Raw genomic sequence first — 14,471 nt, forward strand, 5'->3', positions numbered from 1 at the left:
AAATTCATCTTCCTTTTTCCTTAAAGAATCAATAATGGTTCTACTTTCTTAACCATTTTTCTTTTGCTTAGCTGTTACTCTTTTTCACTTTTTTTACTCTATTCCATTCAACCTTAAGATGACATCATGAAACACTCAAAAGAGTTTCAAAAGTTTACTTTCTCACATGACTGGTTCTTTCCAATTTCCACCATTCTTTGGGTTCAGAACTGTAGAGTTAAAAAGAAAAAGCAAAATATGTGGACCTCATTTGATGATTGAATTTGAAGTCACTTGTGATAAATAAGGTTAATTTCAATTTGCCCACAATTTGTGACCAACTGAAAAATTTCACCTCTATATTTATCCAACATTCCAAATTAACTCCCCAAAACCATGATTTAGTCGGTAAATTTTACAATCAATACTTTTTCCTTTTTAACCTTCATTTCAATAGGTTTCCCTCCATGTACCCTAGTTGGCGTCAGACAACTTGCCGACTATCTCCCGACGACTTTCAACTAAAAAAATTGTCAATCTCCCATTTCTTTTTCTTATTTCTCCTCCCTTCCACCACCACCATCTCCCCCTTTTCTTTTTCTTATTTCTCCTCTCTTCCACCACCACCATCTCCTTACCATCTCCCGTAGTTTCTTGAGATGATAGATAGAAGCCAAGAAAAAACATCTTGAAATGAAGATAAAAAAAAGTAAATGGATATTGACTGTTCAGTTTGACTATAGTTTTGGAAGCTAAGTTAAGGCCAGCGCTTTGGGGAAAGCTAAATAGTTTCCGGGGTGTGAAGACTAGGTCAAAAATTGGTCAATTTTGTTTGACAATTTTATTTAGGGGAAAAGCAAAATACTTCTTCACCTCAGCTCTCTAGTCCACCTCACCTCACTCTCTCTCCACCTCACCTCACTCTCCACCTCACCTCTATCTTCTCCGATTAGGTCGCCGGCCGGAAAATTTTCCGGCCGGCGACCATTAAAAAAAAAAAAACATTTTTCACTCTCTCTCTCTCTCTCTAGAAACTCCGGCGAAGGGGTTTCCCTTCGCCGGAGTTCCGGTCTGTTCTTCAACAGACCAGATCTGGCCTGTTGAAGAACAGACCGGAACTCCGGCGAAGGGAAACCCCTTCGCCGGAGTTTCTAGAGAGAGAGAGAGAGTGAAAAAATTTTTTTTTTTTTTTTTCATCATGGTCGCCGCCGGAAAATATTCCGGCCGGCTACCAAATCGGAGAAGACAAAGAGGTGAAGTGGAGAGAGAGTGAGGTGAGGTGGAGATAGAGTGAGGTGAGGTGGAGATAGATTGAGGTGAGGTGGAATGTTTTTTTGTTATTTCCCCTTAAAATTTATTTCCCCTTAAAATTTATTTCCCCGGAAAATCTCTAAAATTCTACATATTCCCTTTAAAATTTCACACCCCGGAAACTATTTAGCTTTTCCCAAAGCGCTGGCCCTAAGTTAAAATGTTGGACAAATATAGGATTCAAATTTTCAAAATGGTCACAAATTGGGGGTCAGGATGGAATTATTCCTAAATGTAAAGTATAATCAAGATACTTTTTAGTAAACAATGAACCTAAATATGATCTAGTAAAACAGTTGGATTCTGTTATTGCATTTGAATCTGGGCTAAGATGGGCCCAATTACATTTAACTTATTGAATGAGTAATAATAATTCAGTCATGTTTGGATGGGACAATACAACCTAAGATCGCCATAAGGGCTCAATCTAATAAAATTTCAAAAGAAAATAAAGTGGAGAATTGTTTAGTTAAGCCTTTCAGAAACATATAAAAGTGTCTTGTTTTGGTTTTTCTTCTTGGATTCAACATGGAAAACATATACTTATATTATACCATCCTCTCTAACCGTGCCGTGTTCTTGTTTCGTGTGACCTTCATCTTGAGCTTGACATTTTCTTAAAAGTAAGGCATATTTACAACATCAAAACAACATCGAAAACTTAAAATGAAAACGTCGAAATAGTTATTACTTCTTTCTTTCTTTTCTGCTTTTTCGATTTGCTCGTTACCTTTTCAAATATATAAAAAGTTATAGTACCATGACTTCAAAAGTAAGCAAACAAAACTTAGCCCCATAATAATACAAACTCCCACCTCTCTAGTAATCTATTATAATTAGTGATAAAGTTGCTTCTTGATTTAGAAAATTAGATAAGACATCAACCAAGGAAACTTATCCTTCTTTATCTACACCCATCAGAAGCAAAGATGAAGAAAAAGAGAAAAAAAAAACTTAAATCAGAACACACCCCACCCCTCACCAACATTATCAAATTACACCCCACCTAACCCTACCAACCAAACACACCACAATTCATCACTCACTAGACTCAAAACCTATTTCAAATGTTATGGTGTTGTAATTGTAAAAGCTTCGCATATGCGCCATCGTGTCGAGTAATTAAATCAGAATGGTTACCTTGTTCGATAATTCGACCATCTTGAACAACACAGATACTATCGACTCCTCTAATGGTTGATAATCTATGAGCTACTAGGACTGTCGTTCTTCGCCTCATTAGTCTTTCTAATGCTTCTTGTAGTACACATTCTGATTCTGCATCTAATGCACTTGTAGCTTCATCTAAGAGTAATATTGACGGATCTTTAAGAACTGCTCTTGCTATAGCGATTCTTTGTTTTTGACCTCCTGATAGTTGAACTCCTCTTTCACCGACCGGAGTTTTATATCCGTCTGTTAGTCCGCTAACAAATCCATGGACATTAGCTGCACGAGCTGCTTCAATTACTTCTGCTTCGGTTGCCCCGTCTTTTCCGTAAGCGATATTGTCGAAAATGCTAGCAGCGAATAATGCTGGTTCTTGTTGGACTAATCCGATCTTAAGTCGAAGAGATTTTAGGTTTAGACGTCTAATGTCTTTTCCATCTACCATAACTTTCCCAGCAATTGGATCATAAAATCTTTCGATCAATGAGATAATTGAACTCTTTCCAGATCCACTTGCTCCAACAAGAGCTACGCTTTGGCCCGCTCGGATTCTAAGGTTAAGATCCTTGAAGATTATTTGCTCGGGCCTTGCCGGATAAGCAAAGTCAACATGACGAAGTTCAATATCACCACGGACAGTTTCTACTTGCTCACCTTCGAAATCATCAGCATCGATTCTAGTTGACCGGTCAAGGATCGAGAATATAGAGCTAATTGACTCGCCACCTCGGATAATCTCGGGAGCAAGACTCACAGTTTCAGCGACTGAGTTGGCAGTAATGACTAGGACTATGAAAGATTTGATGACTTTTGAGAAAGTTGATACACCTTGAGTCACGAGGTGAGACCCATACCATAGGATGAGGGCCTCTGATCCATACAGAGCAAGTTGGGAAAGCCCAAAGAGGAATCCTGCTAACTGACTTCGACGGAGGCTTTGAAGTTGTGGTAGGCGAAGCTCGTGAGAAAATAATGAAAGAATCTTGTCTTGTGCATTAAAGGCGGCTACTGTTCTGATATTGCTTACACCCTCCCCAGCTATCATGCTTGTCTTTGCATGTGCTTTGGCCGTGTCTCCAGCGAATCCTTTCAACGAAAGTTGCTGAATAATTCAACACGAAAGAACAAAAATAATGGTTAGGCATTTCTATCAAAGATGTGAGATAATCTAAAAGTCACATACTATAAAGAAAGCAGGGAAAGGCAATTGCTGAAAAGTCTAGAAAAGTTGTAAAACAGAATGAAAAGGAATCTTACAAATTCATTCTAAAGAAGGTTGACTTGATTTTTGACCAAAGTCCATAAGACCACGAAAATGATAAAGGTACCACCCCATGCACTCCCTGGTGCACTTCATCGCTTAGGTGGCTAATAAGACAAGGGGTATTTTAGTCTTTTCACAGCCTTTTTAGACAGTGAAAATGGTGTGAAAAGACTAAAATACCCCTTGTCCTATTAGGGGGAGTACACCAGGGAATGTACGAGGGTGTCCCCAAGCAGGGTTTGATAGGACTAACTGTATACGAGGTCTACAATAAATGGTACTTGTATACTGTATATAAAGTCAATAAGCATCAAAACTAGGAGTTTAGAAGTATGGAGAATAGTAAGAAGTAAAAAAAATAAAACAGCAACCACATAAACTTGGGTATGTATATTTAGTGAGACTGGCACAGAGCCCAGAACTCTGAGATTTTGCAGTGGCATGACTGATACCACACCAAAGACTATGGAATAGAGAGTAAAAAAACAATGAAAGAAATGTATCACGGGAGTAAAGAATCTCGGCAGAGTTAACAGTAAATAAAACAGTAAAGGCTGAAGATGTACTCTGCTTGAATTATGGTCCACTGAAAATACTGAAAGTTTTAATTTGGTCTCCTCCAAAGACAGAAAACTAATATTACTATTTCTTCAATGTCAGTGTAAGATAACATGATTGAGAAGAAACAACAGTAAAAACAGGTAACTTCAGTTTCCACATGTCAAACACAGTAAATAACAACACCAAAAAGACTAAAGCCTGGAGATGCAAAAACAGACAATCTGTGTTTCAAAGAATCCTTTCAACTCTTTCCTCTTCTTTTCTCTTTTTAAATGTTATCTTATTTCAATAGTTTAATTGAATGGACAAAGAGATATCACGTGAAGTGGAATATTTTATTTCAGGTTGGTGGATTTTGTTGTTTTTTAGTTTTTATGTTCGAGAATCGTATTGAAACTCCGGAGATCCAAAGAAACCGCCTGGATCTGACACACATTTACATATACACATATATATATAGAACCAATATATTCAAATTCAAATATGTGGAAAATGACGGACACACCCTCCCAAGTATTAAGGTAAGAGAAAGATGGGTTACCTGAGCAAAATTGGCAAGGACAAGAAGAGGGAAGGTAGCTAAAACAAGAAGTGAGACCCTCCATTCGATTATAAAAGCTACAATAAAGGAGGTGAGCAACGAAGTCATGTTCTGAAGTATAACGGAAATCCTCTCGGCAATCGCCGCCTTCACGTCAGCTGCATCTGTAGATAACCGAGACGCAACTAGGCTTGAATTGTTATCTTCCTCGTCGAACCATCCAACTTCGTTCCTCAGAATTGCTGAAAATTTAAGTTAACATATTAAGTTAGAAAAATAACTAAGGACGAAAATCATAATAAGAAAGACTCAGAAAACAAAAACAGTACATAATCCATTTACAATTGATGCTTGATAGTGTCGGGTAATGAAATTACCTGCTAGCATCATGCGTCTAACTCTAGTAGTGAGATTTTCTCCCATTATACTGAAGAAGTAATGTTGGGTAAGATAAGCTACAACAGCATAAAGACCAGCTCCTATGTATATGAACACAAACTCCTTTGTCTTTCTCTCCATTACAGCAGCATCCTTGTAGTAAAATGTGTCAATCATATTACTCATGACAATGGCAAAGGTTGGACCAATGAAACCTGATAACACGGATCCAACTGCTCCCATCATTGCATATGGCCATTCAGGTGCGTTCAGCTTAAGAAGTCGGAAAAAGTACCCAGCTGGTGCTCGGCGATTACGATTATTATCCGCATTAGAAATCATCTCTAACCGACCATCAGCTCCAGTGCTGTATGAATAGCTCAAGTTCCTTAAACTACCAGAGCGGAGGCTCAGAGACTTGGTAGAGAGAGAATTGCTTAGACGAGATGAGCGTGAATGATGGACAGAAGGCTCTCTTGTCCTTACCATCTCCTGGAATCTGATAAGGGATGCATAAGCTCCAGCCTTCAAAATCAATTCTTCGTGGGTACCAGTCTCAACGACTTGTCCCTGTTGGATAACAGCGATACTGTCGACGTTTCTAATGGTGGAGAGACGATGGGCAACGACTATTGTTGTTCTTCCAACCATAAGACGGTCTAAAGCTTCTTGAACGATGCTCTCAGAACCTGCGTCTAGAGCACTAGTAGCCTCATCGAGAAGTAGAATTTTTGGGTTCTTCAGCATAGCTCTAGCAATAGCTATTCTCTGTTTCTGACCACCTGAGAGTTGGAGACCTCTTTCTCCCACCTGGTTTAAAAATTTGAGTATAAAAAATTTCAGAATATGAGAAATAAAGACCTTGTACAAATATATTTGATTTTAGCCTAAATTGGCAACCGAAGAAAACCACTTGAACAAATTTGAGACTAAAAATCTTAATTCAAATTGAAGAACAGAAAAGGTTCATACTCACATGGGTATTATACCCATTAGGTAGCAGAGTAATAAAACTATGAGCATTAGCAGCAGCTGTAGCAGCTTCTACTTCTTCAATGGTGGCATCAGGTTTTCCATACAATATGTTTTCTAATATTGTGGTTGCAAAGAGTGCTGGCTCTTGGTTCACCAAACCAATCTGATTCCTTAGCCACTTCAACTGGAGTGTTTTTATGTCCACATTGTCCAACAAGACTTGCCCTATAGAGTAGAGGAAAAAGTTAATCGAAAAGAAGGTTGTGACCCCAATCATTACTATTTTGAATTAGTAATTCGCTTAGACAAGATGCATATCTCAATTACCTTGATTAGGATCATAGAATCTCTCTATTAAAGATACAACAGTACTCTTTCCCGACCCACTACCTCCAACCACAGCAACAGTCTTCCCTGCAGGGAAGAAAATCGAGAAATCTCGAAAGATGATCACGTCTGGGCGCGAAGGGTAGCTAAAGGTCACATCTTTGAACTCAATATTTCCATGAACTTCTGGCATACATATCCCATCTGAGAGATTGTCAACTATCAAAGGCTTCTGATTGATAACCTCCATTAGCTTGTATCCTGCTGCTTTACCTTTGCTAAATGCACCAAGATTTGAAAATGATTGGCCTAAGCTCCTGTATAACAATAAGAAACAACAATAAAGATTACATAAATTACGGAAGGCGAAAAAGGATTTGGTTGCTCAAATGACACCAGACTGGATTCAAGTTTGTTACTTACATTCCACCCACAATGGCCGAGAATATCGCTGTAAATGCCTTTCCACCATCTGTTTGACCATTCCTAATGAAAACTCCAGCATACCAGAAAACCAGAGCCCATGACATACAAGCAATCCCGTATGTACATCCAATTCCGAGACCCTTAGCCATTCCTGCCTTGTATCCAAGCTTCAATGTGTTTTGTATCGCATCTGAGTATGAATTTAGGGTTTTGGTCTCTCCCACGTACGAATAGACTGTCCTAACTTGTGCAATAGCCTGTTCATGCAACAAATGATTTAGCCTCTACTAGTTCTTGATAAAAGGTTGACAATGGTTCTTGATAAAAGGTTTTGGGAATCACCTGCTCTGCAATAATGCCGGCATTGGCGTAGGATTCTCGACTCTTTGACGTGAGCCCTGTGAGAGTATAGGCATATAAACCACCGGCGAAAGCAATTCCCGGAATTACGGCCACACTGAGCAGCGCCAACTTCCATGCACAAACAAAACCAACAACTAATCCCGCCAAGAAAGTCGAAAGATAGTGTATGAAATTTCCTACCTGAAACAATCCACTCACATATATAAATAACACAAACTGATTTTCAATCACTTTTTTCTACTATTACTCAAAAAAAACCGAAAACTGATTTAACAACGAAACAGAAAGTGTGTTTCTTAAAGAAATATCCCAAATAAGAATATGATGCAACAAATTGTCTTCCAGAAAGGGCTTCTCAGCCCTAATTTCTAATCAATGTGCCCAACAGATTGTGTTAATCTGCAAACCAACTAGGGCAAAATTCAAATCAAGTACTGAGAATTGAAAAGTGGAGAAGATCTCAAACCTTCTCACTAATGGCATCTTGAACAAGAAGAGTATCAGTTGAAACACTAAAAACGATATCTCCTGTTCTAGCATCAGTATCAAAGTAGCCAACATCTTGTTTCAACACTGCTTCCAAATACTTCTTCCTCAATGTACTCACTTGCCTCTCTCCCGTATACATCCAACAAGCAATCTCTGTGAAAATACAATAGAGATAGTGAGAGAGTGTGATCTAGAGAGAGAGAGAGAGAAATCTAGAGAGAGAAAGAGAGAGAAATTTGTTCTACCTGCATAAGAAGACATACAGACAACGAGTCCAAAGTAGACGAAATACAAAGCGTACTGCAATAAGAAAACAACACAGAAATTAGATCTGAGAATGAAGATCAAAAGAATTGAGATGAACAGATCGGGAAATGAAATAAACAAACCTTTGAAACTTCATCAACTAATTTGTTTAAATCTGATTGATTTTTACCAAATCCATTAACCATTTGACCAAATAAAAGGAAGAAAACAGGCATAGCTGAACCATGAACAAAAGCTCCAATACTTCCAATTATCATTAGTAGATAATCATATTTATCTGCAAATGAAAATAACTTATAGAATGGTAACGTTTCTTCCTTTTTCTTCTCCGCATCTTGTATTGAACTTTTAGTCATTTCTGCTACTTCTCCCATTGATTCCACTAATCAAACTTTACTTACTTGTTTCTTATCCAACTAATTACTACCTTCAAATCTCACTGAATCAGAATCACGCGAGCGACATTTCTTCTGTAATTTTAGAGAGAGAAAATTTGAGTGAGGAAGAAATGAAATCTCTCTCTCTATATCTAGCTCCGTATTTGTTATCACGTGGTTAATGATCAGGCTTTTCCGCCATTAGAGCTGAGTAGTGATCAAGCTTTAATACTTTCTCTCTGTACTTTTGGGACTCAAGTAAAACTGATAGTGACGGTTCTGCTTATTAGTCCAAGACGACGAGTCCTCGTCTTCTTCGTCTTCGACTCAAGAGCTTCACTGTATTTTTTAGAGAGAGAAAGTGATTAAGTTAGAGAGAGAGAGAGTGATGAATCTCTATGGTCAGTCAAAGGAAAGAAAGCTAGGAGAAATTAGAGTTATAGATAGTCGTGTGGACTAGTTTTATAAGAGGCTAGTTTCACTTTGGTCCCAAATCTTTGATCAACTATAAGCTTTGGTCCTATGTTTGTCCAACAGTCAAATTTTGGAGAAAATCTTTTTTGACATACGATCTGATCTACGTTAGTCGTTACAAGGCATCGATACACCATGAAGATGTGATAAGCATTATAATCGCCTAAGTTAAACCAATAATAAAAGAGGCTTAAGTCCCAACATCACGAAAGAGGCCTAAAGCCCGACAAACTTATTACATTATTTATTTCAACGCTATCAACAACTTGGGCAACCAAGTGTTGATAATTTTGGAGAAAATCAGAATCACTAGTTCGAGTTTTTTTTTTCTTTTCGGAATTGGACTACAAGAGTCATCATTACAAGATTGATATGTCATAAGTAGATAATACATCAAGATTACTGAATTAAACACAAATTATAACTGTCTGATTTGAGCTCTTAAAATCATATACATATGTCTTTAATGATCATTCTAAGGGCGAGGAGTCCATCTACCTCTACTTTGTTCATATGTAAATTCAATAGATTTTAGATTTACACTTTTATGAGATCGAATTTGAATCTCCGTGTTACAGAACGAGTGTTCAATCGCTGCACCAAAAAATAGTGGACCATTAATTTGGTCATTGCTCACTTGCAAAACAACAAGATAGAATACTAGGGCTAAATTTGATGTTTGGATAACTATGGGATTTCACAGTTAGGTACATTTTAGGGGTCAAAATGGAAGTAAGTTTATAAACTGTTGTTGATGAGAAGAGTTTAACTGTGGTTAAAGGGAATCTTTAGTTAACTGGAAATAACTGCCTCGTTTTGTGTGCGAAAGACACGTTGCTCGGAACAGTTTACGCTTTTACTGTATTGATGATATCGTCCACTCGTGTGTATGTGTCCTCTACCCCCAATGGCTTTTCTTTTGTTCTTTTGTTTTTCTTGGAAATTGATGTACGGGTTAGTGAATTGGAACTTTTACAGACATTCATAAATAAAAATGTTCCGTAGACATTTCAAGATATTTCGGATGATTTATCATAGATAAAACTAGGTTCCCACCGCGTCTTACGGACGCGGTAGATCCCTTTTGGCTGCGCCGTCGTGTTAAGAATATTGTAACAGTTGAATAGCCATTTTACATTTAGAGAAAATAATAATTATACATTAAACAACCAAGAGGAGCAATCAAATACTAAGCTATTTACATTTTAAAAAAGAGAATTACATCTAAAAAAGAAAAATAATATTTCATTGAAGCCTGAACTATAAAATAGATGCGAACTATAAAATAGGTGTCAGAGATTGTTTTTTTCTTACAGTGAAAAGATATCAGTCTCGCAAGAGTCCTATTTATATATTTTTCGAAGCAGTTACTTTGGGAAGTTTTTCATAAAACAGCCCATCAAGAATGTGGAAGAGAGTTCCCCACTAATTTCTCATCCTCCCACGTTTTTCTACTCAATAGATAAAAAAAAGAGAAATATATGGGTAGTAGTTACTCTAACTAATTTTAGTTGATTTACATAGATACCCTTCTTTTTGTAGTTTATTTACATAAAAAAAATTATATCATCCGTCGGATGTGTTCCCAACCAAATCTCTAAATAAAATGAACGGTCATACTTATCCCCTGGATAACAGACTGATCTGTTTTAATATAATAGATGTCTTCATACACATTTTCAAGACATTGAGTTTGTAGACAAAATGTCTTTATAGACATTTGATCCATAGACAAAATGTCTTCGGGACATTCCAAGATCTTGAATCAATTGACAAAATGTGTAATGCATATTATATTTGTACTAATTAAAAATACATTTTTCGACTTTCATAGACATCTGTGAATATCTGCAGACATTGATGGACATTTGGTGGATATTTATTATTTTAATATTATTATTATTGTTTAATCACATGAAATAATAAATTTGTACTAACATTCCAAAAATATATTTTTCGACTTTCGTAAACATTTGTGAATATTTGTGGACATTGATGGACATTTGGTTGACATTTATTATTTTAATATTATTATTATTGTATAATCACATTAAATAATATATTTGTACTAACATTTCGAAAATATATTTTTCGACTTTCGTAGACATCTGTGAATATTTGTGGACATTGATGGACATTTGGTTGACATTTATTATTTTAATATTATTATTATTGTTTAATCACATTAAATAATATATTTGTACTAACATTTCAAAAATATATTTTTCGACTTTTGTAGACATCTGTGAATATTTGTAGACATTGATGGACATTTTGTTTGACATTTATTATTTTAATATTATTATTATTATTATTATTTAATCACATGAAATAATATATTTGTATGAACATTTAAAAAATATATTTTTCGACTTTTGTAGAGATCTGTAAATATTTGTGGACATTGATGGACATTTGGTAGTCATTTATTATTTTAATATTATTATTGTTGTTTAATTACATGATGGACTCTAAATGTCTCTTGTTTTTGTAAAGACATTTTTTGCTCCAAATTTGTCCTAAATCCTTCACAAAATCCATCAAACTATGAAGTCTACCAAAGTCCGTGGACATTTGTCTATAATTGAATGCTACAGACATTCGAGGATTTGTAAATGTCTAGATTTGAATGCCTCAAACATTTCAGGATTTTCAAATGTCCGAATTTGAATGCCCATACATTTCAGGATTCTGAAATGTCTGAATTTGAATGCCTCAGACATTTGAGAATCCTCAAATGTCTACAAATGTCTTTATCCAAATATGTGATAAGCACGAAACTACGGAATTCAAACTCTAATGTCTTACTCCATTTGTATAATTTCTTCTTACATACGTTAGGATGAGGAAGATTTTCCTTTTAAAGTTTTTTTTTTCTCTTCTGAAACTGACTTACAAAGTCGTTACGGTGGTATAGATAAGTCAAAGATGTGACAAGTCTAACTAAACTACTGGTCTAAAGTCCAACGAATTAAATGACATGAAGGACACCTAAGTACATTATTTGTAGTACTTTTAATAACCCAAGTTCAATAAACCATGAATTCCACCTCCTCTAAGAATTGAACCTGAGTCCTCCAGTATTTTGGAGCTTGGGTCAACACTATGCACCACCTGGTCCACCAGGTGTTGGCTTTAATGCAAAATTAAAAACAATTTTATTCGTCTTATGTGTTAAATCTTAATTAAAATTTATTTTCAACAAAAATTTACGTCAGTCAAAACACATTCTTGATATATGTTTTACCATATTCATTTTTAGTACGTTAGTCATTCCCTTATTCATCTATTACAAAACATATTTTGTTTCGACATTTTTATACTAATCGTTATTCAAATTGATGTTAATGTTGATGTTGATGCAAGCTAGAAATCCTCTTACAAAACGTATTATGTACGTTACTCAAAACACATTTTTGGTATTTGTTTTACCTTATTCATTTTCAAATAGTAAAATTTACATTAGTCATTCCCTTGTTCATTCCCTTGTTCATCTATTACAAAATATACTTTGTTCCAACATTTTATACTAATTGTTATTCGAATTGATGTTGATGTTGATGCAAGCTAGAGTTCTTCTTACAAAACTATTATGTAAATCATAATATTACATATGTTTGATATATGAAGATTCAAATCACTATTTTAAATAATTGATCTTTTATTATTGATTTTCTTTTATACAAAATCGGTTTTGCTCTACATTCTCAAGGTACAAAATATTTTCTTTCAACAAAAAAAAAGGTACAAAATATTTTGACGGGTCATGTAGAAATAAAATGCACAAAAGATACCTTTTCTGCAACAATAAAGGTTTTGCTTAATCAATGTTGAGATTTCATGTTACACAATGCATTTTGTTCGTACGGTTTTATTTACGTTTCTAACATCTCATGTTAATATGTGTGCGGTGCTTCAAATCCATCTACTCCCCTACAAATGACAACTCAAATCCAATAGTTGGATAAATATTTTATGATCCTGTGTAGACTAGAAAATCCTACATGAACACTTACAAGGAGTATATTTATCACGTCCCTAATTTCAACGAACCTCGTACTTTTGACGAAGAGGCAAAAACACCTTCACTTGTAATGCGATGCGGACCCGGAAGACCAAGGGCAGACCCTTTGGAAAGTTCGGTTAACGTTCCTGAGAATATGAGAATTTGTGGTAGGAGTAAGCAACCCGCCTACCACAATAGTGCGACATGCATGGTCAACCTTTGAGTTCCGAACTTGTTTCTCTGTTTTACAAGACAATTGTCTTTTTGTATATAGTTTCTTATATTTTGTATGAAGAAAATTTCAGTAATGTAATGCATACTCGGCAATGTTGCCTTCAAATTCTATATTTTCGTTAATTACTATTTCAGAACAAGAAGTGCAATTGTCGAAACATAACAAACTATAACAAAATATATATGTTGCTCAATACAAATTTGATTTAAGACAAGCTATAATCGTTTTTTATTACGTAACGACATTGTTTGTAATGCCATAAAAGTCCAAAGTATATTCCAAACAAAACACGTTTTGCGGTGAATATGATGACTCATAACAACGAATGATCGTTACAAAATTTTTTTTTTCTAAAGGTCAAGTCAAGCATACCTAATAGGGACATGACACGAATTTTGAAATTTGAGATACTCAATTTGAAATTATACACATAGATTTGTTACAAAAGGAAACAACATTTTGCTGAAAGTAACATATCTTTTAGAGCACACAAATATACATATTGCTCTCGTCAGGATACAATTTAGTTTGTAAAAAACTATGGCTGCTGAAAAAACAGCAGTTTGATGAGAGATAAAACGAGAAAAACAGTTCAAACTTGTACTTTTTAAAAAAAAAAAAACTTTAAGAATCCATTAAAAGACAGATCTAAAGCTAAGAAAACATATTTGAAGGTGGAAATAGTATTTGAAGCTACAAAAACCAAAACACGACCAAAACCATTGAAGCAATGATGAACAAAATCAAAACATTCATGTTCATCATCAAATTTGATTGTTTCATCTTTAAATATGGAAAAACCGAAATCATAGTTGAACATGGTTTGGTCGTGTTTAGTTTGAAGATAAACGTGGTTGCATCCATGGAAGAAAATAACTAAAAATCGAATCTTGAAATAAAAAATAAACATTATTGGATAAGAGATAAATTACGAAGACGAACTATGATTCAGTTGGAGACAGAAAATCACATTTTCTGTCAAAGAGAAAATATGGGTTACACCTAATGAGAGAAAACCTAAAAGTTTCTAAAGAGTTATGGTATTACAGAATGATATAAAAGGATTTAACGAACACAAATAACGTTATTGTGGGCAAATCACCTTTATTAATATACAATTAAATAATGACAAATAAGTATTATTATATAAGAATAATTATGTAAATACTATAATGACAATATAATCATAGTATACTAGTATTGTGTTTTGCGCGGAATCGGCCCAAACTCGACGTTCTTATGCCCAGTCTGGTCAACACTTGGTTGTTCAAATGGTTATATTGTTGACATAAACTCCAAAATCTTGGAGGTTCCAGGTTCGATTCCCA

General features: G+C 35.3%; 1 protein-coding gene across 1 annotated transcript; it reads right to left on the reverse strand.

Annotated features, from left to right (window-relative positions):
• Positions 1-2,089: 2,089 nt before the first annotated feature.
• LOC147547830 (ABC transporter B family member 19) lies at positions 2,090-9,250 on the reverse strand. The gene is made up of 10 exons (XM_086670620.1): positions 8,174-9,250; positions 8,030-8,084; positions 7,762-7,937; positions 7,275-7,475; positions 6,930-7,189; positions 6,507-6,823; positions 6,181-6,404; positions 5,204-6,014; positions 4,827-5,068; positions 2,090-3,562 (listed from the first exon to the last, which is right to left on the reverse strand). Exons 1-10 carry the CDS (start codon positions 8,423-8,425, stop codon positions 2,354-2,356), a joined length of 3,747 nt encoding a protein of 1,248 aa, XP_086526746.1. The 5' UTR covers positions 8,426-9,250; the 3' UTR covers positions 2,090-2,353.
• Between the last annotated feature and the right edge of the window lie 5,221 nt (positions 9,251-14,471).

This window comes from Eschscholzia californica, unplaced genomic scaffold, assembly GCF_041429995.1.
Source record: "Eschscholzia californica isolate CP2 unplaced genomic scaffold, dmEscCali1.0.p SCAF_3, whole genome shotgun sequence".
NCBI classification, from domain to species: Eukaryota; Viridiplantae; Streptophyta; class Magnoliopsida; order Ranunculales; family Papaveraceae; genus Eschscholzia; species Eschscholzia californica.

Bases quoted from the DNA above. Each gene is read 5' to 3' on its own strand.
- LOC147547830 (XM_086670620.1), bottom strand. From the start codon at position 8,425: ATGGGAGAAGTAGCAGAAATGACTAAAAGTTCAATACAAGATGCGGAG. The intron at 7,938-8,029 runs GTAGAACAAATT...GTATTTTCACAG, and splicing joins CTGTATGTCTTCTTATGCAG to AGATTGCTTGTTGGATGTAT. The intron at 6,015-6,180 runs GTGAGTATGAAC...TTTTTAAACCAG, and splicing joins CTAATGGGTATAATACCCAT to GTGGGAGAAAGAGGTCTCCA.